Consider the following 22,335-nt stretch of genomic DNA (forward strand, 5'->3'; position numbering starts at 1 on the left):
GCACCAGGGACCCAGGTTCGATTCCACCCCCGGGCGACTGTCTGTGTGAAGTTTGTACATTCTCCCTGTGTCTGTGTGTGTCTCCTCCGGGTGCTCCGGTTTTATCCCACGGTCCAAAGATGTGCAGGTTAGATGGATTGGCCATGCTACCTTGACCGTAGTGTCCACAGATATGCGGGCTAGGTGGGTTAGTCATGGGATTACAGGGATAGGATCGGTCTGTGTGGCATGCTGTTCGGAGAGACATGTGGACTTGATGGGCCGAGTGGCCTGCTTCCACACTGTAGGGATTCTCTGAACCTCTTTCAATGTTTTGACTTTGGAAATGCCCAGCAGGTGGTGCTAGTGCGCCACCTGCTGTAAAGACAGCAAAGGGAAACCATCAGTCTGTTGCGTATAAATCTGTATTTCTACTCCATTCAATTATTTATTTATTATTTATGCACAAGTTTTCAGCGAGGAGTGTACAGACATTGCAGAGTAATACAACCTGTACATTGTATTCCTGGGCAAGAAATGTGCCAAGGGACTGATACAGGACTGTAAGTTTGAGGTGGTGATCCTGTCAGTGCTGAGTGACCCAGGCTGGAGCTCTGTGGGCATTGGTGTGGATCCCCCTGTTACAGGTTTGACAGGGTCGATGCAGGAAGGATGTTTCTCCCAGCTGCTGAGTCAAGAACCAGGTGACTCAAAATCCCTGAATAAAGGGCAGGCCAATCAGGACTGAGATGAGGAAGAATTTAAAACTACGGAACTTAGGAGCAGGAGTAGGCCATTTGGCCCGTCAAGTATGCTATGCTCGATCATTGAAGTCAGTACCCTAATCCCATCCTTGCCTCCCATATCCCATCATCCCATTAGCTGCAATGGTTATATCTATCTCCTTTTTGAAAACACAAAGTCTTGACCTGAAACACTTCCTGTGGTAGTGAATCCCACATGCTCCCCGCTCTCTGGGTGAAGATATTTTTCCTTATCTCAGTCTGAAAAGATTTACCCCTGTCCTTAAACTATTACCCCCAGGTTCTGGACTCCCCCACTATGGGGAACATCCCTCCTGTACCTAACCTGTCTAGCCCTGTTAGAATTTTATAGGTTTCTGTGAGACCCCTCCTCATTCCTGTAACCTCCAGAGAATACAATCCTAACTGATTCAGTCTCTCCTCATACGTCAGTCCTGCCTTCCCAGGAATCAGTCTGGTAAACCTTCCCTGCACTCCCTCTGTAGCAGGAACATCCTTCCTCAGGTATAGAGGCCAGAACTGCACACAGCACTCCATGTGTGATCCCACCAAAGCCCTGTATTACCGCAGCGAGATGGCCCTGCTCCTGTACTCAAACCCTCTCACTATGAAGGTCAATGTACATTCTGCCGTCTCTACTGCCTGCTGTACCTGCATGCTCACTTTCAGCGACTGGTGCACAAGGAGTCCCAGATCTCATCGAATATTCTCCTCTCTCTTGATTTATGACCATTCCAATAATAATCGGCCCTCCTAATTTTGCTACCATAGTGGATAACCTCACCTTTATCCACATTATACTGCACCTGCCATGCATTTTCCCACTCACTCAACCTGTCTATGACACACTTCAACATCTCTACATGCTCCTCACAGATCACCCTCCCGCCTGGTATTGTATTTATTTCACTCATCTAAATCATTAACATATATTGTGAATAGCTGGGGTCCTAGTACCAATCCCTGCAGCCCTCCAGTAGTCTCGAAAAAGACCCATTTATTAATATTAGTTTCCTATTTCTTAAAAAAATTTCCTTCTCAGTACAGTACCCCCAAAGCCAGGTGCTTTAATTTTACACTTTAATCTCTTGCGTGGGACTTTGTTGAAAACCTTCAGGAAGTCTGAATAAACCACAATTACCACCAGTTACATCCTCAAAGAATTCCAGTAAATCTGTCTGATAGCTTTCCTTCTGTAACTACATGCTGATTGTGTCTGATTTCACTGCTGTTTACATGGCACTGTGCTGTAAAATCCTTAATAATGGACTCTCACAGACAGCTTAAGACTCACTGCTTTATAATCCCTATTTTCTCTCTAGCTTTTTACATTAGCTACCTTTGCTCTGAAGGTGATGAATTTTCTGCTACAGAGGACCGTGGAGGCTCTGTCATGGAGATTGGTCAAGGCAGAGATTTGTACATATCCGGACATAAAAGATACAAAGGGATATGGGGACAGAACAGGAAAATAGGTTTGAAGTAGATTAGCCAGGATCACATTGAACAGCAGAACAGGTTCAAGGGGCCAAATGGCCTCCTCCTGTTTCTACGTTCAACCAGAGGATGTGAGATGATTGATAAAAGGACCAGAGGAGAGATGATTTTTTTTACTACAATGCACTGAAAGGACAGAATAAATCAATAGCTGAAGGGAATGGGAATGCTGGGAAATGGGGCAGGAGAAGGTTTGATGGCCCGATTGGTTCCTAGCCATTCTGAGATGGGTTTGTTTTACTGAATGGCAGGGGATTGTTCACAGACAGTGTGAGGAAAGGGAAAATTATTGATGTGTGGGGTGCACAATGGAGTGGGGACAGAGTGGGCATTAAGAGCTGTCAGATATAGTGGGATTAATATGGAGTCTCCGTGGATAGGCGTGTAACATGGAGTCTCCGTGGATGGGTGTGTAACACGGAGTCGGCGTGGATAGGCGTGTAACACGGAGTCGCTGTGGATGGGCGTGTAACACGGAGGGTCTTGATGGGCAGTTCTATCGCCAAATGCTGTCTCTCTCTTGAGTCTTTTCTACCTTCTCTGCAGATGCTGTTGTGTTGGAAAGATTTGGGGAAGCACTTGTTGGAGGCCGAGGACTTACTCCAGAAACATTGCCTCCTAGAGGCAGATATCTCTGTGCAGGCTGAGCGAGTGAAAAGCCTCAATATGGCCGCCCTGGAGTTTACCCAACTGGAAGGTGAGTATGTAACCCTGAATGAGACAGGGGAGGGTAGCCCCATGTTTATTCTCTTCGCTTCTGATGTCTACAGTTTACTCCATGGCTAAGTTCATTGTCAGGCTTCAGATGTTTCAATCTTCTAATTTTATTTCAGCTAACCAGGTGAATGTGAGTTAATGTCTACACCACCTGTTTTAATGAGGTTGCGGACTTGCTCGCGGACCTGGCTTGTTTTCGTTCAGACGTTTCATCACCGTGCTAGGTAACAGTGAGGCCTCACTGATGATGTTACCTAGCACGGTGACGAAACGTCTGAACGAAAACAAGCCAGGTCCGCGAGCAAGTCCGCAACCTCAGCCATAACCCGAGCTGCAAATCTTCCCAAATACCTTAAATGTGTTTTTATATCATCTGCAAACTGTTTTTATGTTGCCCGTACTATTTAAATTACTAATAGAAATTACAAACAAAAACAAGTTGGGATTTCTGGTATCCTCATATTAACTCGGATACTGTCAGTTTAAATGGTACAGAGGGGACAATGTCACTGAATGATGTGCAGGAGGGGCTGTTTTATCAATGTGTGGCAAGTTGCTAGCTGGAGCTGTGACTAGTTCGGGGTGAAGTTGTCTAATGGCCACTTGCTGTGCTGTATTCATGACTGATTTGCAGCCAAATGTAAATGGGAACTGCACAAGGGCAGGAGGCAGGGAGTGAGACCTCGTCTCCCGGAAGTGAACTCCAGTGGGTAGGAACCATGAGGGTTTCAGGACTCACTTGGTGGGGGGGGAGGAAGGAGTTCAGGACATGGTGGGACGGTGGGATGGGAGGTAGTTGTAGGTTCTCCAAAACCTCTCCCGCCAAAGATGCTCTGATCATCTCAGAGTCATACTGGATAGAAACAGGCCCTTTGGCCCACCATGTCTGTGCTGCCAAACAAACACTGAATTGGACTGATTCCATTTTCTGCACTTGGTCCACAACTGTCTAGGCCCTGTCATTTTATGCGCTCATTCAGCTTGTACAGGACATTGGTGAGGTATCTTCTGGAGTCCTGTGTCCAGTTCTGGTCACTCTGCTATGGGAAGGATATTATTAAGTTGGAGAGGGTTCAGAAGAGATTTACCCGGATGTTGCCGGGGCTCGAGGGTTTGAGTTAAAAGGAGAGACTGGATAGGCTGGGACTTAGACCGGAGTGTGAGAGTCTGAGGGGTGATCTTATTGAGGTTTATAAAATAATGAAGGGTATAGATAAGAGATAGTATCAACTGCAGATGCTGGAGAATATGAGATAACAAGGTGTAGAGCTGGATGAACACAGCAGGCCAAGCAGCATCATAGGAGCAGGAAAGCTGACGTTTCGGGCCTAGACCCTTCTTCAGAAAAATTTTCTGAAGAAGCGTCTGGGCCCGAAATGTCAGCTTTCCTGCTTGTCTGATGCTGCTTGGCCTGCTGTGTTCATCCAGCTCTACACCTTGTTATCTCAGGGTATAGATAAGGTGTTTTTTCCCCAGGGTGGAGATTTCAGGACCGGAGGGGGCATATTTTTAAGGTGAAAGGAGAGAGATTTAAAAAAAGGCAGGAGAGGCAATTTTTTTACACAGAGGGTAGTTTGTGTGTGGAATGAACTACCTGAGGAAGTAGCTCTCTGATGAAGGGTCTAGGCCCGAAACGTCAGCTTTTGTGCTCCTGAGATGCTGCTTGGCCTGCTGTGTTCATCCAGCCTCACATTTTATTATCTTGGAATCTCCAGCATCTGCAGTTCCCATTATACCTGAGGAAGTGGTAGTCTGTGGGTACAATTACACCGTTTAACAGATATTCGGATAAGTACAAGAATAGGAAATGTTTGGAGGGATATGAGCCAGGAGCAGGCAGTTGGGACTAGTTTAGATTAGGATTATGATCGGCATGGATTGGTTGGGCCGAAGGCTCTGTTTCTGTGCTGTGTGACTCTATGACTGTAAGACAACCCTGAGCCAGTCTTCCCTTGTGATCAACGATGTCACCCCCGGGGCTGGGTTGGTGTGCCAGGCTGTGACCCCATTCTGAGCCAGTGCCTTCTGCTTTGCCCGCAGGGTACCAGCCGTGCGACCCGCACATCATCTGTAACCGGGTGCAGCATGTCAGCAGCTGCCTGGAGGAGCTGCAGCGGCAGGCATCGTGTCGCAGGGCGGAGCTGGAGGGATCGCGCTGCCTCTGGACATTCTTCCAGGAGATGGAGGAGGCGGAGGGCTGGATCCACGAGAAGGAGCAGGTCATCTCCTCAACAAACTGCGGCAAAGATGTGGACAGTGCCACACGTCTGCTGAGCCAGCATGAGGTGCTGATGGGGGAACTGGTGGCTCGCTGCAGCTTCCTCACGCAGACCATCACCAAGGGTGAGCAGATCTTGGCACAGAAACACTTCGGCACGGGGAACATCCAGGAACGGATCCTGGAGGTGCGGCTGCAGTGGAAAACTCTGGATGAGCTGGTGAAACTGAGGCAGCAGCGGATCCAGGAGGCGCTCAGCTTCTTCCAATTTAAGGCCGATGCCGACGACCTGGAGCAGTGGCTGCAGGATGCCTACCTCCTGGCCTCCAGTGACGACTTCGGGCACGACGAGTACTCCACCCAGTCGCTGGCCAAGAAGCACCGTGGCCTGTCCGAGGACATTGAACAGCATCACCGGCTGGTCCAGGCCCTGTGCACTCAGGCTGGCAGCCTGGCCTCCGAATACCTAGAGCCGGGTGAGGTGCAGAGCCGCGTGTCGGAGCTCGAGACCCTGTATTCTGAGGTGAAGGAAGTGGCGGGCCTACGCAGGCAATGGCTGCAGGATGCACTGGCTGTTTACCACATGTTCACCGAGGTCAATGCCTGCGAGCTCTGGATCGATGAAAAGGAACAATGGTTCAACAACACGGAGGTCCCTGAGACACTGGAGGACCTTGAACTGGTCCAGCAGAGGTACACGTTCGAACAGCACCACCACCAGCATGGGCAGGGTGGGGGGGTTGGAGATATAGGCGCAGTGAGAGAGCACCACCCCTAGTGTGAGATACACTCAGAGGGAGGTCCATCCATAGGGAGACCCAGTCCATCCCCGACGCACATTTACTGCAGGTTTCCCTCCAATTTTTAAATCAAGCCTCACCCACCCGTGACACTGTGCAGGTGTAATACTGCGGGAGACAGTACTGGGTAATACTGGCACACAGATAGAGTACTGGTGCTGACTGTCCAGGGTAATACTGGCACACAGGCAAGGTATTAGTGCTGGATCCCCAGGGCAATACTGTGACCCAGCTGAAGTACTGATTGCCCAGGGTAATACTGGTACATGGACAGAGTACTGGTGCTGATTGCCCAGGGTAATACTGGTACACGGACAGAGTACTGGTGCTGATTGCCCAGGGTAATACTGGTACACGGACAGAGTACTGGTGCTGATTGCCCAGGGTAATACTGGTACACGGACTGTCTAGGACAATACTGGGACACGGACAGGGTATTAGTGCTGACTGTTCATTGTAATACTGGGACACAGGCAAACTATTGGCTCTGACTGTCCAGGGTAATACTGGGACAGAGACAGAGTACTGGTGCTGACTGTCCAGGGTAATACTGGGACACGGACAGAGTACTGGTGCTGACTGTCCAGGGCAATTCTGTGACACAGACAGAGTATTGCTGCTGACTATCCAGGATAATACTGGTGGAGTGAGTACTGGTGCTGACTCTCCAGAGTAATACAGGGACACAGACAGATTACTGGTGCTGAGTGTCCAGAGTAATACTGTGACCCAGATTGAGTACTGGTGATCACTGTCCAGGCTAACACTGGGACACAGACAGAGTACTGGTGCTGATGGTCCAACGTAATACTGGGATACAGAGAGAGTACTCGTGCTGACTGTCTTTGGTTAATACTGGGACACAGACAGAGTACTGGTGCTGACTGTCCAGGGTATTATTTTGCTCAGACAGAATACTGGTGCTGACAGTGCAGTGTGTTATTGGTTTACGGAGAGAATCCTGCTGCTGACTGCCAAGGTTTTACTCGGACACAGATGCATGGATATGTTCAGAAGAGAAGTTGTCCAGGTTTCTGTTGGGAATTATGCAGAGGAGTCACCACGTCTAGAGCGTGGTATTGTCCCGGCTGAGGTTGTGGTCTGAACGTGTCTCCCCTGGTTCTCTGTCTGTAGGTTTGAGAGTCTGGAGCAGGAGATGAACAGCATGTTGGGCCGGGTGGTGGAGGTGAATGAAATTGTTCAGCACCTGGTGGAAAATGGTCATCCCAGTGCCACAGAGGTCATGGGCTGTCAGGACCACCTAAACAGCAGGTACTGCGCTTTACCCACTGTCAGATTCTGTGTGTGTGTCTGCGTGTGTGTGAGTGTGTGTGTGTGTGGGTGTGGGTGTGTGTCTGTGAGTGTGTGTGTGTGTGGGTGTGGGTGTGTGTGTGTGAGTGTATGTGTCTGTGTGTGTGTGGGTGTGGGTGTGTCTGTCTGAAAGTGTGGGTGTGGGTATCTGTGTGTGTGTGTGTGTGTGTGTGTGTGTGTGTGTGTGTGTGTGTGTGTGTGAGTGTATGTGTCTGTGTGTGGGTGTGGGTGTGGGTGTGTGTGTCTGTGGGTGTGAGTGTATGTGTCTGTGTGTGTGTGTGTGGGTGTGGGTGTGTCTGTCTGAAAGTGTGGGGGTGTGTGGGTGTGTCTGTCTGAAGGTGTGTGTGTGTGTATGTGTGTTCGAGTATGTGGGTCTACGAGTGTGTGTGTGTGTGTGTGTGTGTGTGTGTGTTGGTGTGTCTGTCTGAAGGTGTGGGTGTGTGTGTGTGTATGTGTGTTCGAGTATGTGGGTCTATGTGTGTGTGTGTGTGTGTGTGTGTGTGTGGATGTGTGTGTGGGTGTGTCTGTCTGAAAGTGTGTGTGTGTGTGTGTGTGGGGGTGTGTGTCTGTGTGTTTGGATGTTCGGAATCTGCAAGAAGCCGGCTCTGAGAGGCTGGAATGTTGAGCTGGTGTTCACTGTGCTGTGTTTTGCAGGTGGGCACAGATCGTGCAGTTGGTTGAAAGTAAAAAGGAGAACATCGATTCCCTGGTTCGCATCCAGAATTACTCACTGGAGTGCAACGAGATCAAATCACAGATCAGTGAGAAGCGGAGGGCCATCGAGTCAACGCAGTACCTGGGCAATGACCTTGGGGGGGTGATTGCACTGCAAAGGAAGCTGTCCGCCATGGAGGGTGCCCTGAGTGTGATCGAGCCCAAGCTGATTGGCCTGCAGTTGGAGGCGGAGAGTTTAGCTGCTGCACACCCGGGACAGGCGATGGACATCCTTATCCGATTTGAGGAGATCAGTGAGGAGTGGGAGCAGCTGAAACGGGCCCTACAAGGCTGTGAGGACTCACTGAGTGTTGCTGGCAGGCTGCAGCAGTTCATCCAGGACCTGGACAGCTTCCTATCATGGCTGGCTCAAACCCAGGGGGCCACTGTGTCCGAGGAGCTGCCCAACACACTGGCTGAGGCAGAGGCTCTCCTCCGGAACCACGAGGCGCTGAGGGAGGAGATCGGCCAACATGAAGAGGACTACCGCAAGATCCTGGCCGTGAATGAGCTGCTGTCGCTGGGTGAAGCTGAGCTGCCGCTGCTCTCCATCCAGCAGTGGCTACAGAAACTGCAGCATGGCTGGGCCAAGCTGCACCAGGCCTGGCAATGTCGGCACCAACTGCTGCTGCAGGCTCACATTTACCAGCTCTTCCTCCGGGACGTCAGGCAGGCTGAAGGCTTCCTCAACAGCCAGGTGAGCGAGCTGCCCTCCACCAACCCTCTACAACCAACCCTCTGAGCCCCCTCCTCCACTAACCCTCCAAACTCTCTTCCACTAATCCTCTCAACCCTCAACACCCTGTCCTCCAACCTCCCCTCCTCACTGCGACCGCCCCTCCACTGCCCGCTGACCACCCCTCTGCTACCCCTTTGACCAACTTCTGACCACTCTTTTACGACACTGCCGTTCAACCACCCCTCCACTAGCCCTCTGACTCCAGTCTGACCTCCTATCCATGACCTATCTGTCTGCCCTCCAATCTCCTTTCCACTATCCCTGACCTCCCCCCCGACTACCTCTCCGACCCTCCCTGTGACTTCCTGTCCATCTTGACCCGTGACCTGCCCTCCGACGACTCCTCCACCCTGACCTCTGACCTGCCCTCTGACTACTCCTGCAGCTTGACCTGTGACCTGCCGTCTAATCTCCCCACCTTCCACACTCTGGCCAGGTTCTGCTGCCAGTCAGTAGACAGTGAGCTCCACATTGCAGTCCCCAAGCTGACTCAGGGCTCTTTGATGAGTTTTGGTCCATCAGTCACCACCCCCCCCTGCCAAGTGTGAAACCAGAAGCACCCTCCAGTGTGGTGATGGTCCTCAGTGGTGCTTCCCTGAGTAGCACTGAGATAAACAAGGCAGAACTTTTTTGCTTGTTTGTGTGTTGGATTTGTTTGTCTTAAAAACTAACACTCCCTTATCCATCCCAGGTGGCAGTTAACCGTCTGGAGTCACGTGTAGGCCAGACCAGGTGAGGATGGCAAGTTTCCCTCGCAAAAGGACGTTAGTTAGATCAATGATAGCAAGATGTAGAGCTGGATGAACACAGCAGGCCCAGCAGCATCATAGGAGCAGGAAAGCTGACGTTTCGGGCCTAGACCCTTCTTCAGAAATGGGGATGCGGAAGGGGGTTTTGAAATAAATAGGGAGAGAGGGGGGAGGTGGAAAGAAGATGGATAGAGGAGAAGATAGGTGGAGAGGAGACAGACAAGTCAAAGAGGCGGGGATAGAGCCAGTCGAGATGAGTGTAGGTGGGGAGGGGATAGGTCAGTTCAGGGAAGACGAACAGGCCAAGGGGGCAGGATGAGGCTAGTAGGTAGGAGATGGGGGTGGTGCTTGAGGTGGGAGGAGGGTATAGGTGAGAGGAAGGACAGGTTAGGGAGGAGGGGACAAGCTGGGCTTGATTTGGGATGTAGGGGGAGGGGAGATTTTGAAGCTTGTGAAGTTCACATTGATACCATTGGGCTGCAGGGTTCCCAAGCGGAATATGAGTTGCTGTTCCTGCAACATTTGGGTGGCATCATTGTGGCACTAGGAGGCCCAGGATGGACATGTCGTCTGAGGAATGGGAGGGTGTAGTTGAAATGGTTTGCGAATGGGAGGTGCAGTTGTTTATTTCAAACCAAGCGTAGGTGTTCTGCAAAGCGGTCCCCAAGCCTCCGCTTGGTTTCCCTGATGTAGAGGAGGCCACAACAGGAACAGTGGATACAGTATACCACATTGGCAGATGTGCAGGTGAACATCTGCTTGATGTGGAAAGTCATCTTGGGTCCTGGGATGGTGGTGAGGGAGGGGGTGTGGGGGCAAGTGTAACACTTCCTGCGGTTGCAGGGGAAAGTGCCGGGTGTGGTGGGGCTGGAGGGGAGCGTGGAGTAGACAAGGGAGTCCCAGAGAGAGTGGTCCCTCCAGAAAGGAGACAAGGGTGGGGAGAGAAAAATGTCTTTGGTGGTGGGGTTAGATTGCAGATGGCGGAAGTGTCGGAGGATGATGCGTTGGATCCGGAGGTTGGTGGGGTGGTGCTTGAGGACGAGGGGGATTCTGTTTTGGTTGTTACTGTGGGGAAGAATGTGAGGGATGAGTTGCAGGAAATGCAGGAGACACGGTCGAGGGCGTTCTCGACCACTGTGGGGGGTTGGGGTGCGGATATTGCAGTCCTTGAAAATGAGGATATCTGAGATGTTCGGCAGTGGAATGCCGCATCCTGGGAGCTGATGCAGCGGAGGCAAAGGAATTGGGAATAGGGGATGGAATTTTTGCAGGAGGGTGGGTGGAAGGAGGTGTATTCTAGGTAGCTGTGGGAGTTGGTGGGCTTGATATGGATATCAGTTTCTAGGTGGTTACCGGAAATGGGGACAGAGAGGTCCAAGAAGGAGAGGGAGGTATTAGAGATGGTCCAGGTGAACTTAAGTTTGGGGTGGAAGGTGTTGGTGAAGTGGGTGAACTGTTCAAGCTCCTCTTGGGAGCACGTGGCAGCGCTGATACAGTCATCACTGTAATGGAGGAAGAGGTGGGGTTTAGGGCCAGTGTAGCTATGGAAGAGGGATTGTTCCACATAACCCACAAAGCGACAGGCATAGCTGCTATCTCTATTCCTCTTATCTCTGAATTCTCCAGCATCTGCAGTTCCCATTGTGGTCTCCTCTACATTGGGGAAACCAAGCAGAGTCTTGGGGACCACTTTGCAGAACACCATTGCTCGGTTCACACTAAACAACTTCACCTCCCAGTCGCAAACCATTTCAACTCCCCCTCCCATACCTCTGACGACATGTCCATCCTGGCTCTTCTGCAGTGCCACAACGATGCTACCCGAAGATTGCAGGAACAGCAACTCATCTTCCGCTTGGGAACCCTGCAGCCCAATGGTATCAATGTGGACTTCACAAGCTTCAAAATCTCCCCTCCCCCACCGCATCCCAAAATCAGCCCAGCTCGTCCCCGCCTCCCTAACCTGTCCTTCCTCTCACCTATCCCCTCCTCCCACCTCAAGCCCCACCCCCATCTCCTACCTACTAACCTCATCCCGCCCCCTTGACCTGTCCATCCTCCCTGGACTGACCTATCCCCTCGCTACCTCCCCACCTACACTCACCCTTACTGGCTCCATCCCTGCTTCTTTGTCCTGTCTGTCTCCTCTCACCCTATCTTCTCCTCTATCCATCTTCTATCCGCCTCCCCCTCTCTCCCTATTTGTTTCAGAGCCCCCTTCCCCTCCCCAATTTCTGAAGAAGGGTCTAGGCCTGAAACGTCAGTCTTCCTGCTCCTCTGATGCTGCTTGGCCTGGTGTGTTCATCCAGCTCTGCACCTTATTATCTCAGATTCTCCAGCATCTGCAGTTCCTACTATCTCTGAAACAACTTAGTTAGATCGATGATAGCTGTACCACCACTTTGAAGATAGCTTTAAATTCCATATTTATTAATTGAATCCTGTGGGTAAGATTCAAGCCAATGCCCCAAACTATTAACCTGGGCCTGGACATTACCAAAGCAGCATTACTGCCACCGCGCCACCATCTCCCCATGAACAGGAGCTGCTGGGAGTCACCATTCATATTGGTCTAGAAATGTTCTCTGTAACTCACAGGGAATTCTGAATTTGCTCTGCCTGCGCGAGCTGATTGTCCATCCTGTGCCCTAGGAGTCGGTGTTGGCGCAACTTGAGGTGCCAGTATCGTTGGAGGCTGCTGAAACGGCGATCAAGAGGCACCGGGATTTCCTGGTGACTTTGGAAATTAACCTGCAGAAAATTAACACGGTGGTCGAGGCAGGAGGGCAGCTGGCAAAGGCTGGCAGCATCTACCAGGAGAAGATTGACGAGCAAACCAAGTCTATCACCACCAGGTATGACAACTCACCTCCTAATCACAGAGGAGGCAGCATTACCTCCCTACCTGGCTAGACCAGAAGGGCTTTTATAACAAGCAATGAAACCTTGGTCACTATCACTGAAATTAATGTTCAATTCCAGGTTTATTAATTGGTAGGATTTGAACTCGAGTCCCTAGGGTATTAGCTGGGCCTACTGGATTTTATTTATTCATTTACAAGATGAGGACATTGCTGGCCAGGCCAGATATCATTGCACATCCCTAATTGCCCAGAGGGCACTTCAGAGTCAACCTCATTGCTGTGGGTCTGGAATCACCTGTAGGCCAGACCGGGTAAGGAAGGCAGTTTCCTTCCTTTAAGAGACATTAGTGAATTAGATGTTTTTTTTCCTGACAATTGGCAATGGACTCATGGTCATCATTAGATTCTTAATTCCAGATTTTTTAATTGAATTCAGATTCCACCACCTGCCGTGGCGGGATTCGAACCGGGTCCCCAAATGTTACCCAGGTATTCGGATTAACAGTCCAGCGATAATACCACTAGGCCGTTGCGTCCTCTGGATTACAAGTGCAGTGACGTTACCAATATGCCACCACTTCCCTCTAAACAGTAGTTTTTGAGATTGCCATTATTAAACTCTTCATGCAATAATTGCATTCCTATCTGTTAGTGCAGGATCTCTGAAAGTGTGGGTTGTGATGCTTGGAGTCACAGACTGTCAGAATTATTATGGTGCAGAAGGAGGCCATTTGGCCATCATATCTGCACTGCCTCTCCCAACAGGCATTGCAATTTAGTGTCTTTTCTCCTGCCTTTTCCCTGTGGCCCTGCTCATTGTTTCTATTAAGATAACCGTTCGGTACCCCTATTGAATGCCTTGATCGAACCTGCCTCCATCAAACTTTCATACCCTAACCAATCGCAGTGTGCTCCATTTACAAATGGTTTTAAATCCGTGCCCTGTGGTTCTTGATCCGTTTCCAGTGAGAAGCAGTTTTCTTCCCCTAAATACTCTGACCATGATCTTGAGATCTCCTCTTGAGTCATCTTGTCTGCAAAGAGAACAGTCTCCATTGTTCTCCATACCTGCAGTTACATATCTCCAGAACCATTCTTGTACACTCTCTCCGATGCGTTCACGTCATTTCTGTAACTTGGCACCAACTGGACATACTACTCTAGCTGATGTGTGACAGATGTTTCGCGTGAGAGCGGTGTAACCTCACTACTCTGTGAGCCGAGAGGGTGCAGTGACCAGCTCCTGGACAGCAACGTGCACCGAATGAGTGTTAGCTTCTGCAAGGTTCCTTTAAACCCTGGTTGACATTTTTTATCAACAGTGGCTCTGGCCTAACCAGCCGCTCATTGGAACCAGCTCCTGTTTGATGAGCCAGATGGCCACCTGTTGCTCTTACTTTAATTTTCTTATGAACTTATAAAGGACGTATAGGCCCAGTTTAAAAGGCGGGTTCTTTAAACTGTCTTGAACCAATTTGCTTCACCCCAGCACTCAGTTCCTGATCCTCTCCTACACAGCTTCCTAACCTGGTTTAAAAAAAATTAATACTTAGAAATGAATGTTTCTGATTGTACTATTGCTGACGGAGGCAAGGCAGACCAGTATGTGCTATTTGCAAATTTTACTAGGTTTTCAACAGGGCTCACAATGTGGGACGATCGCATTTTTAAGCAATGAAATGTGGGCCACAGTAGGACAAGATTTTGGAAGCTTTGTTTTAATGTTATCCCGACCGAATGCTAGGCATTTAATGTAAGCCAAACTGACTGAAATTTACAGGGACAGTGCTCCCTTAGAGTCTCTACAGTGTGGAATCAGGCCATTTGGCCCATTGAGTCAATACTGACTTGGTGAAGAACATTCCACCCAGACCCACCTCTCACCCTTATCCCTGTAACCCTGCATTTCCCATGGCTAACCCACCTGGCCTGCACATCCCTGGACACTGTGGGCAATTCTGCATGGCCAGTCCACATAACCTGCACATCTTTGGACTGTGGGAGGAAACTGGTGACCCCTTCTCCCGTATTATCCAGTTCTGCTTGCCCTTCTGTAGGAAGGATGCTATTAAATTGGAGAGTGTGCAGAGAAGATTTACAAGGATATTGCTGGGAATAGAGGGTTTGAGTTAGAAGTAGAGGCTGGAAAGGGTTCTTTTTTCCCTGGAGTGTAGCCTCAAAATAAGGGAGAACAGATCTCGAACTGAGTTGAGAGCATCTTCACCCAAAGGGTTGTGAATCTGCGGAACTCTATGCCTAGTGAAGCAGTAGAGGCTTCCTCATTGATAAAATTTTGAGCAGTAAAGGAATTAGGGGTTTGGTGAACAGCTGAGTGGGTGGAGCTGAGTTCACGAAAAGATCAGCCATGATCTAATTGGATGGCAGAGCAGGCTTGATGAGCCGGATGCCTACTGTTGCTCTTACTTTAATTTTCTTACGAACTTATAAAGGACGTATGGGCTGACTGGCAGGAAGTGGTCTTAGCCCAGGACCTGGACTGGTGGGGATCCTCAGTATTTTACCGTGTTTATTAATAACACAGATAAAGACTCACTATCATAATATCAGGCCTAACTGAGGGGATTTGGAGAGTACAGATTAGTCTAGAACTCCCTGATTATTATAGATTAAAGGACGATATAATGAAGATGGTTAAAGGAGCCACTAGGGGACATAGAGGTAAACTATCTCCTTTATCATACAGCTATTCAGGAGTAAATGGCAGGAAATACATGAAGACAAACTAAGTTCTCTCACTGAAATAACTGTGGGTTAATCTACAACTTTCACAATTAGGACCTCTAATTTTGCTGCAATTAAGCAGGCAGGTGGCGAAGAAGGCAAATGGTATGTTGGCGTTCGTAGTGAGAGGATTTGAGACAGGAACATGGGTGTCTTATTGCAATCGTTCAGGGCCTTGGTAAGATCACACCTGGAAGACCGCATGCAGTTTTGGCCTCCGTATTGGAGGAGGGATATTCTGGCTACGGAGGGAGCACAATGAAGATTTACCAAACTGATTCCTGGGATGTGAGGGCTGTTTTATGAAAAGAGACTGGATTGGTGAGGACTATACTCACTGGAGTTTAGAAGAATGAAGGGGGTTGTCTGATAGAAACCTGTAGGATTCTAACAGGACTGGACAGGGGAAACACCGGAAGGATGTTTCTGATGACTGGGGAGTCCAAATCTAGGGGTCGCAGGTTAAGGATAGGGGGTTAGCCATTTAGGACTGAGATGAGGAGAAATGTCTTCACCCAGAGAGTGGTGATCCTGTGGAATTCTCCGCTACAGAAGCATTTGTGACCACAATATTGAATGTTTTCAGGGTGAAGTTAGATATACTTCCCTGGACTAAAGGATCAAAGGGTATGGGAAGACACTGGGAACAAGGTATTAAGTTAGATGATCAGGCATGATCATAGTAAATGGTGAAGCAGGTTTGAAAGGCCAAATGGCCTACTCTATTTTCTCTGTTCATTTTTTGTATTCGATATGAGGAAATTCTGGGTTATCAAGCGTAAATAGAGCTAAGATACAAATGGGTCATGACCTCATCGAATGGCTGGTGGGGTTTTTTTTAAACCTATATTTGACAAAAACAAATGACTCTGACCCTGGGGTTAACATGAGCCAGGCTTCATGTCAAGGATATCGGGCAAGTCAACAGCAGAGTGTGAAATATCTCTCAGGAGTTCCTAACTGTGCTGTTTTTGGGAGGTGTTTTTAATGACGGTTGTACTTTGTGGAGCCATGTTCTGTGCTGAATAATGGCCTCCTCTCAGACCAGGACTGACCATCCTTCATCACATTTGCAGGAGCCAACATAATTACAAGCTGGCTCACGATTGGTTAGAGCGCCTGGGTGTCCACTGGGAGCAACAGCGGTTCCTCCAGAGCTGTCAGGAGGTGGGTAATGGGGACATGCAGGGTGGGGGGAGGGTGTTTGGGTGGGGGTGGGGGGATGGGGGTTTGAATGGGGGTTTGGTTGGGTGAATGGTGGTGGGAGTGTGGGTGGGGAAGGGTGGGTGAATGGTGGTGGGAAGGGGGGGAGGATGGTTGAATGTGCAAGAGGGTGGGGATGGGGAAGGGTGTTTGAACAGCGTTGGGGTGGGGGGAGGGTGGGTGAATGGTAGTGGGCGTGGGGGGGGAGGGTGGTTGAATGGGGTAAGGGTGGGAGACGGATGGGTGAATGGCGTTGGGAGTGGGAGGAAGGTGGTTGAATTTGGGTGGGTGTGGGGGAAGGGTGGGTGAATGGCAGTGTGAGTGGGGAGAAGGTGGTCGAATGGGGGTAAGGGTGGTAATGGAGTTGGGGGTGGGGTGGCTGAATGGCGGTGGGAGTGTGGGGATGGTGGTTGAATGGGGGGGAGGGTGGGTGAGTGGGATTGGGGGAGGGTGGTTGAATGGGGGTGGGGTGGGCGTGGGCATGGGGGGAGGGTGGTGGAATAGCAGTGGGAGTTGGGGGGAGGGTGGTTGAATGGGGGTGAGGGTGGGTGAATGGGTGTGAGAGTGTGGGAGGGTGGTTGTTTGGGGATGAGGGTGGGGTTTGGGGTGGGGTTAGAGGGGAGGATGGGTGAATGGCGGTGGGAGTGGGGGAGGTGGGGCATCATGGAGGGGTTGCAGAGTGGAGAATGTCCAGGTGAGAGGGAAGAAGAAGTTTGAGGGTGAGCTGGAATGTGAGAACATTAAACACTCTGCTGAAATGTACATGGTGTGAATGTTGTCAATGTGGAAAGTACTTTTTAAAGAGCCATCGAGCTACTTTCCTTTTATTGCCTTCAGGAATTGTTGCAGAATTGTGAATGTTTTTATAAAATGAGACATCCTTTTGAATGATTTTGTCTTGTACTCATCAGGATAGAGGAAAGAATGTCAAGAATGTCACATTTTGAAGGGAGCAACAATTTATAATGCTCGAGGAAAAGGTGTCGATTTGTTGGGTCGTAGAGTGATAGCGTCGCAGCACAGACTCAGACCATTCGGCCCAACCTGTCCATACCAATCAAATTTGTTAAACTAAACTAATCCCATTTGCCTGCATTTGGCTCATATCCCTCTAAACCTTCCCCAGGCATGCACCTAACCAAATGTCTTAAATGTTGTAACTGTTACTTTCCTCTGGCAGTTCATTTTGCATACGAGCCTCAGTCTGTGTCAAAATGTTACCACTCAGGCCCCTTTTAAATCTTTCTCCGCTCACCTTAGAAATACGCCCCCTGGTTTTGAACTTACCCACCCCCGGGAAAAGACCCTTGTCATTCACCTTATCTGTGCCTTTTATGATTTTATAAACTCCCATGAGATCATCCCTAAACCTTGTACGCACCAGTGGAAAAAGTTCCATCCTACCCAGCCTCTCCTTAGAACCCAAACCCTGCAGCTCTGATAACATCCTGGTAAATCTTCCTGAACTGTCTCCGGTTTAATAATAGAACAAAATAGCAATTTATTGTCACTTGTGTTAATGAAAATGCAGTGAGATGTGTGTAAGTTGACACAATTTGGTGGCATTTTAATTACAGAAATTATAAAAAGAAATAATGGAGACAGAGTTAGGACAAAGTTCATCTTTGGTTCTCTCTGTTGCTCCTGGGTCTGTGGAGTAGGAACAGGATGTTGCTACAGAAGCTGCTCTGAATCTGCCAGAGCGAGGATTTCTGGATTGGCCCCACCACACTGCCACTGCCAAAGCCGACACCGAAGCCACTGTATCACTGCCACAGTGAGGAGGGACCGACGCCGAAGCCTTCATTACTTCAGTCGCTGCCCAAAGATGCCACATTGCTGCTGTAGCCACCAGGAATGGACCGGAGCCACCATGCGATAACCACTGCTGAAACCTCCGCCAGGAAGTACGGACCAGGCCCATCGACGATGAAGCCACAGCCACCACGGCCTTGAGGAACAAACATTCCAATCCACTGTGCCACTGCCTCAGCAGGACTTTGTAACCGCCTTCCTCCACCACAGCCTCAGAACAGAAGGAAAGGTGAACTCTGATCCAATGGAAAGACAAAGAAATGAGGAAACAAAACAAAACAGAAGAACAAGCAAGAAGATGGCCAGCAAGATGAGCTGGAGCATACGGGTACAGAGCATGAACACTCCCTACCCTGCCGTCACTGCCTTCTTGGAAAACCCTTCCTGTAGCAGGGTGACCAAAACTGCACACAGTACTGCAGAAGAGGCTTCACCTACGTCCTGTACAGCCTCAACATAACGTCCCAACTTCTATACTCATTGGTCTGGGCAATGAAGGCAAGCATGCTGAATGCCTTCTAACATCTCCGTCTACCTCTGTCACAAATTTCAAAGAACTGAGTACCTGAACCCCTAGGTTTTGCATTTATCCCAATTAAATTCCATCTGCAATTCCTCAGCCCATTGACTCAATTGGTCAAGGTCACTTTGTAATCAACCAGTTAGAGTCAACTTGCCAGTTAATCAGTACTGTTTTCTTATGCAAGTTACAAAACCAGAATTTGGGCCATTTCACAGGGCAGGTAAGCATCAACCGCATCACTGTGGGTCTAGATCTTTTCATCCTCACTGTCCACGCGTACAGTGCTGGAAGATTGGAGAGAGGCAAACATCATTCGCTTGTCCAAAAAAGGGAATAGGGATAATCCCAGAAATTACAGGCCAGTTAGTCTTATTTCAGTCGTGGGCCCATTGTTGGAAAGGGCTCTGAGAGATAGGATTTATGATCACTTGGAAAGGCACAGTTTGATTTGTGTTAGCCAGCATGGATTTGTGAGGGGTAGATTATGCCTCACAAACCTTATTGAATTCTTTGAAAAGGTGACCAAACATGTGGAAGAAGGTAGAGCAGAGGATGTGGTATACATGGATTTAAGTAAGGCATTTGATAAGGTTCCCCATGGTAGGGTCATGCAGGAAGTAAAGAGGAATGGGATAGGGGGAAATGTGGCAGATTGGATTCAGAATTGGCTGACCCTTAGAAGATAAAGGGTGGTAGTGGATGGAAAACATTCAACTTGGTTCTCAGTTACGAGTGATGTACCACAAGGGTCTGTTCTGGGTCCTCTTCTATTTATGATTTTTGTAAATGGTTTGGATGCAGGAGTGGAAGGGTGGATTAGTAAGTTCACGGACGATACGAAGGTGGGTTGCACTGTGGACAGTGTGGAGGGCTGTTCTAGGTTATAAAGGGACACTGATAGAATACAGAGCTGGGCTGAGAAGTAGCAGATGGAGTTTAACCCTGAAAAGTGTGAGGTGATTCATTTTGGAAGGACAAACTTGAAAGCAGAATACAGGGTTAACAGAAAGATTCTTGGCAGTGTGGAAGAGCAGAGGGATCTTGGGGTTCATGTCCACAGTTGCCTGAAAGCTGCCACCCAGGTGAATAGAGTTGTTAAGAAGGCGTATGGTGTATTAGCTTTCATTAATAGAGGGACTGAGTTCAAGAGCCGTGAAGTTATGCTCCAGCTATACAAAAGCCTGGTTCGGCCACATCGTGAGTCCTGCATCCTGTTCCGGTCGCCTCATTACAGGAAAGATGTGGAAGCATTGGAAAAGTTGCAGAGGAGATTTACCAGGATGTGGCGTGGAATAGAGGGAAGGCCTTATGAGGAAAGATTGAGAGAGCTAGGGCTTTTCTCTTTAGAACGAGGAAAGATGAGAGGTGTCTAAAATGGTCAGAGGTATAGATAGAGTGGACAGCCAGAGACTTTTTCCTAGGGTGAAGGTAGCTATTACAAGGGGGCATAGTTTTAAAGTGAGTGGAGGCAGATATAGGGGAGACGTCAGAGGTAGGTTCTTTACTCAGAGAGTGCTAGGGGCATGGGAAACGTTGTCGGAGAAGGTAGTGGAGTCAGGCTCATTAGGGGCATTTAAGCGGCTATTAGTTAGACATATGGATGATAGTATAAGGTAGGGATGGCGGTTAGATAGACCTTAGGTTTAAGGTAAAAGTTCAGCACAACATCCTGGGCCAAAGGGCCTGTATTGTGCTGTACTGTTCTATGTTCTAGATTCACATATAGGCTAGGCTGGGTAAGCACAGTAGATTTCCTTTCCTAAAGTACATTTGTGACCCAGATGGGATTTTACAACAACTGATGATAGCTTCATAGTCACCGTTATGGAGATTAGCTTTAGATCTGATTTATTAATTGAATTTATATTCTACCAGCTCCTGTGAATGAGTTTGAACCCATGTTCTGGGCTCATTAGTGTGGGATAGTAATGTACAGTGGCATAGCAACGATGCCACCACCTTTCCTGGCTAAAACCGCCTTGAATCTTTTGATTAAATTCCAGATTCTAACTCATTCCTAGGTATCTGTTATTCTCGATAAATCACTCCGAAACCCCATTTAGATCTCAGCCTGTAACTCACTTTGGTCTATCACTCTTCTGTACATAGATGTGTAAAATCCAGGTGATTGGAGATTCAGAATGTGGAACAACAGAGAGACAAGAGTAAGCTGCAGATTAGAATCTGACCCAGAAAGTTTAAAGCAAGTGAAATAAAAATGAGTGGAGTAATAGTTATTAACTGTGCTTTGGGGATTAACATAAAGGAGGAACTAAAAGGTACAGAAATGTATCTAAGAAAGTGGAATCTTGTCTAGGTCCTCTGGTAGCAGCTGTAGAGTAGCATAAATACAGAAATTTAGGTGAATGTGTCATACGGTGTGCTAAATTACTCTGTAAGCAGAGAGAGATAACTGCTCTGACTTACTGCAAATCAAGGAATTAATGTTGGTTTTAACTCCCAAATAAATACCAGTTAGCAGATTGTTCCGAAAGCAGCATATTTCTTGCGTGCGTTCAGGACAGTTTCTTGCCAAAATCTGTCCCAAAACAAGGTGGTTTAATTGCCATATTAGGTTTATTAAGGGGCAACAGCTAGATTTAATTATAATGTCACTATTGAATCTAATAAGTCTGTTCTCACAATCATAATACAGTTGAGTTGAATTTGTTATTTGTTCGAGGGCAATTAAGATTATACATCCAGGAAAGGACAGTTTTAAAGGAGTGAGAGAGTCCACAGTAAACAAATCTGTTCATGAATAAAATAGCATAAGGTTGGAGGTGTTACAACTATAATGCAGTGTGCTACGGAAACACTTTCTAACCACAAGGGCTTAATAATGCAATATAAAAAAGATATTGTGTAAGCTGTCCAAATCAACAGGACATTTTTCAGTTGTATAGAATGCACTGCCTGGAAGTGGGGTGGAGGACAAGTTCAATTGAGGCATTCAAGAGGGACATTGGATGACTATCTCACCCAAAATAACAGGCAAGGACATGGGGAGAAAGCAGGAGATTGGCATGAGTTAATGACTGTCATTTTACTGAGCCGATGCGGGCACGATGGGCCAAATGGCCTCTTTCTGTGCTGTGAGATTTCTGCGATTTGGTGATATTTGGATGTGCCTCAGAATCATGGACAATGAGTAAAGATCAGTGAAGGAAAATAGAAACTTTTAAGAGGCATGCTGCAAAGTTCCATACATTGACTGTACATGGCGTGGCATGCTGGCTCAGTAGCTAGCACTGCAGCCTCACCTGGGTTCGAATCTACCCTTGGGGGGATGTCGGGTTTACACATTCTCCCTGTGTCTGCGTGGGTTTCCTCTGGGAGCTCCGGTTTTCTCCCATAGTCATAATGATGTGCAGGTTGGGTACTTGGCCATGGGGAATGCAAGGTTACAGGGACAGGGTAGGGGCATGGGTCAGAGCGGGATGCTCTTGGAGGGTCAGTTTGGACTTGATGGGCCAAATGGCCTCCTTCCACACTAGGGATTCTATGATTCTTCAATGAAGACTACAAGACAAATGACGAGTTGCTGGAAGTTGCAAGAGCAGAAAGAACTCTGAGAAGTGAAGGGCACTAAAGTACGTTGATCTATTGGTCAAAGCTGAAAGCTACAGAGATCTCAAAGGCAAAGTGGAGAGCAGCAGAAAGAAGAGTCATCCTAGGTGTACGTAGAACAATACAGCAC

At 48.5% G+C, this 22,335-nt stretch overlaps 1 protein-coding gene across 1 annotated transcript in view; it reads left to right on the forward strand.

Annotated features, from left to right (window-relative positions):
- Positions 1 to 22,335, forward strand: part of LOC125447720 (spectrin beta chain, non-erythrocytic 4-like) — a 184,419-nt gene that overhangs the window by 57,929 nt on the left and 104,155 nt on the right. Inside the window, exons 13-18 of the mRNA XM_059641028.1 lie at positions 2,787 to 2,937; positions 4,998 to 5,868; positions 7,110 to 7,247; positions 7,941 to 8,697; positions 12,141 to 12,343; positions 16,171 to 16,261. Of these exons, the coding sequence (XP_059497011.1) occupies positions 2,787 to 2,937; positions 4,998 to 5,868; positions 7,110 to 7,247; positions 7,941 to 8,697; positions 12,141 to 12,343; positions 16,171 to 16,261 (2,211 nt within the window). The remainder of the gene's footprint in view (positions 1 to 2,786; positions 2,938 to 4,997; positions 5,869 to 7,109; positions 7,248 to 7,940; positions 8,698 to 12,140; positions 12,344 to 16,170; positions 16,262 to 22,335) is intronic.

Source organism: Stegostoma tigrinum, chromosome 39 (genome assembly GCF_030684315.1).
Source record: "Stegostoma tigrinum isolate sSteTig4 chromosome 39, sSteTig4.hap1, whole genome shotgun sequence".
NCBI lineage: Eukaryota > Metazoa > Chordata > Chondrichthyes > Orectolobiformes > Stegostomatidae > Stegostoma > Stegostoma tigrinum.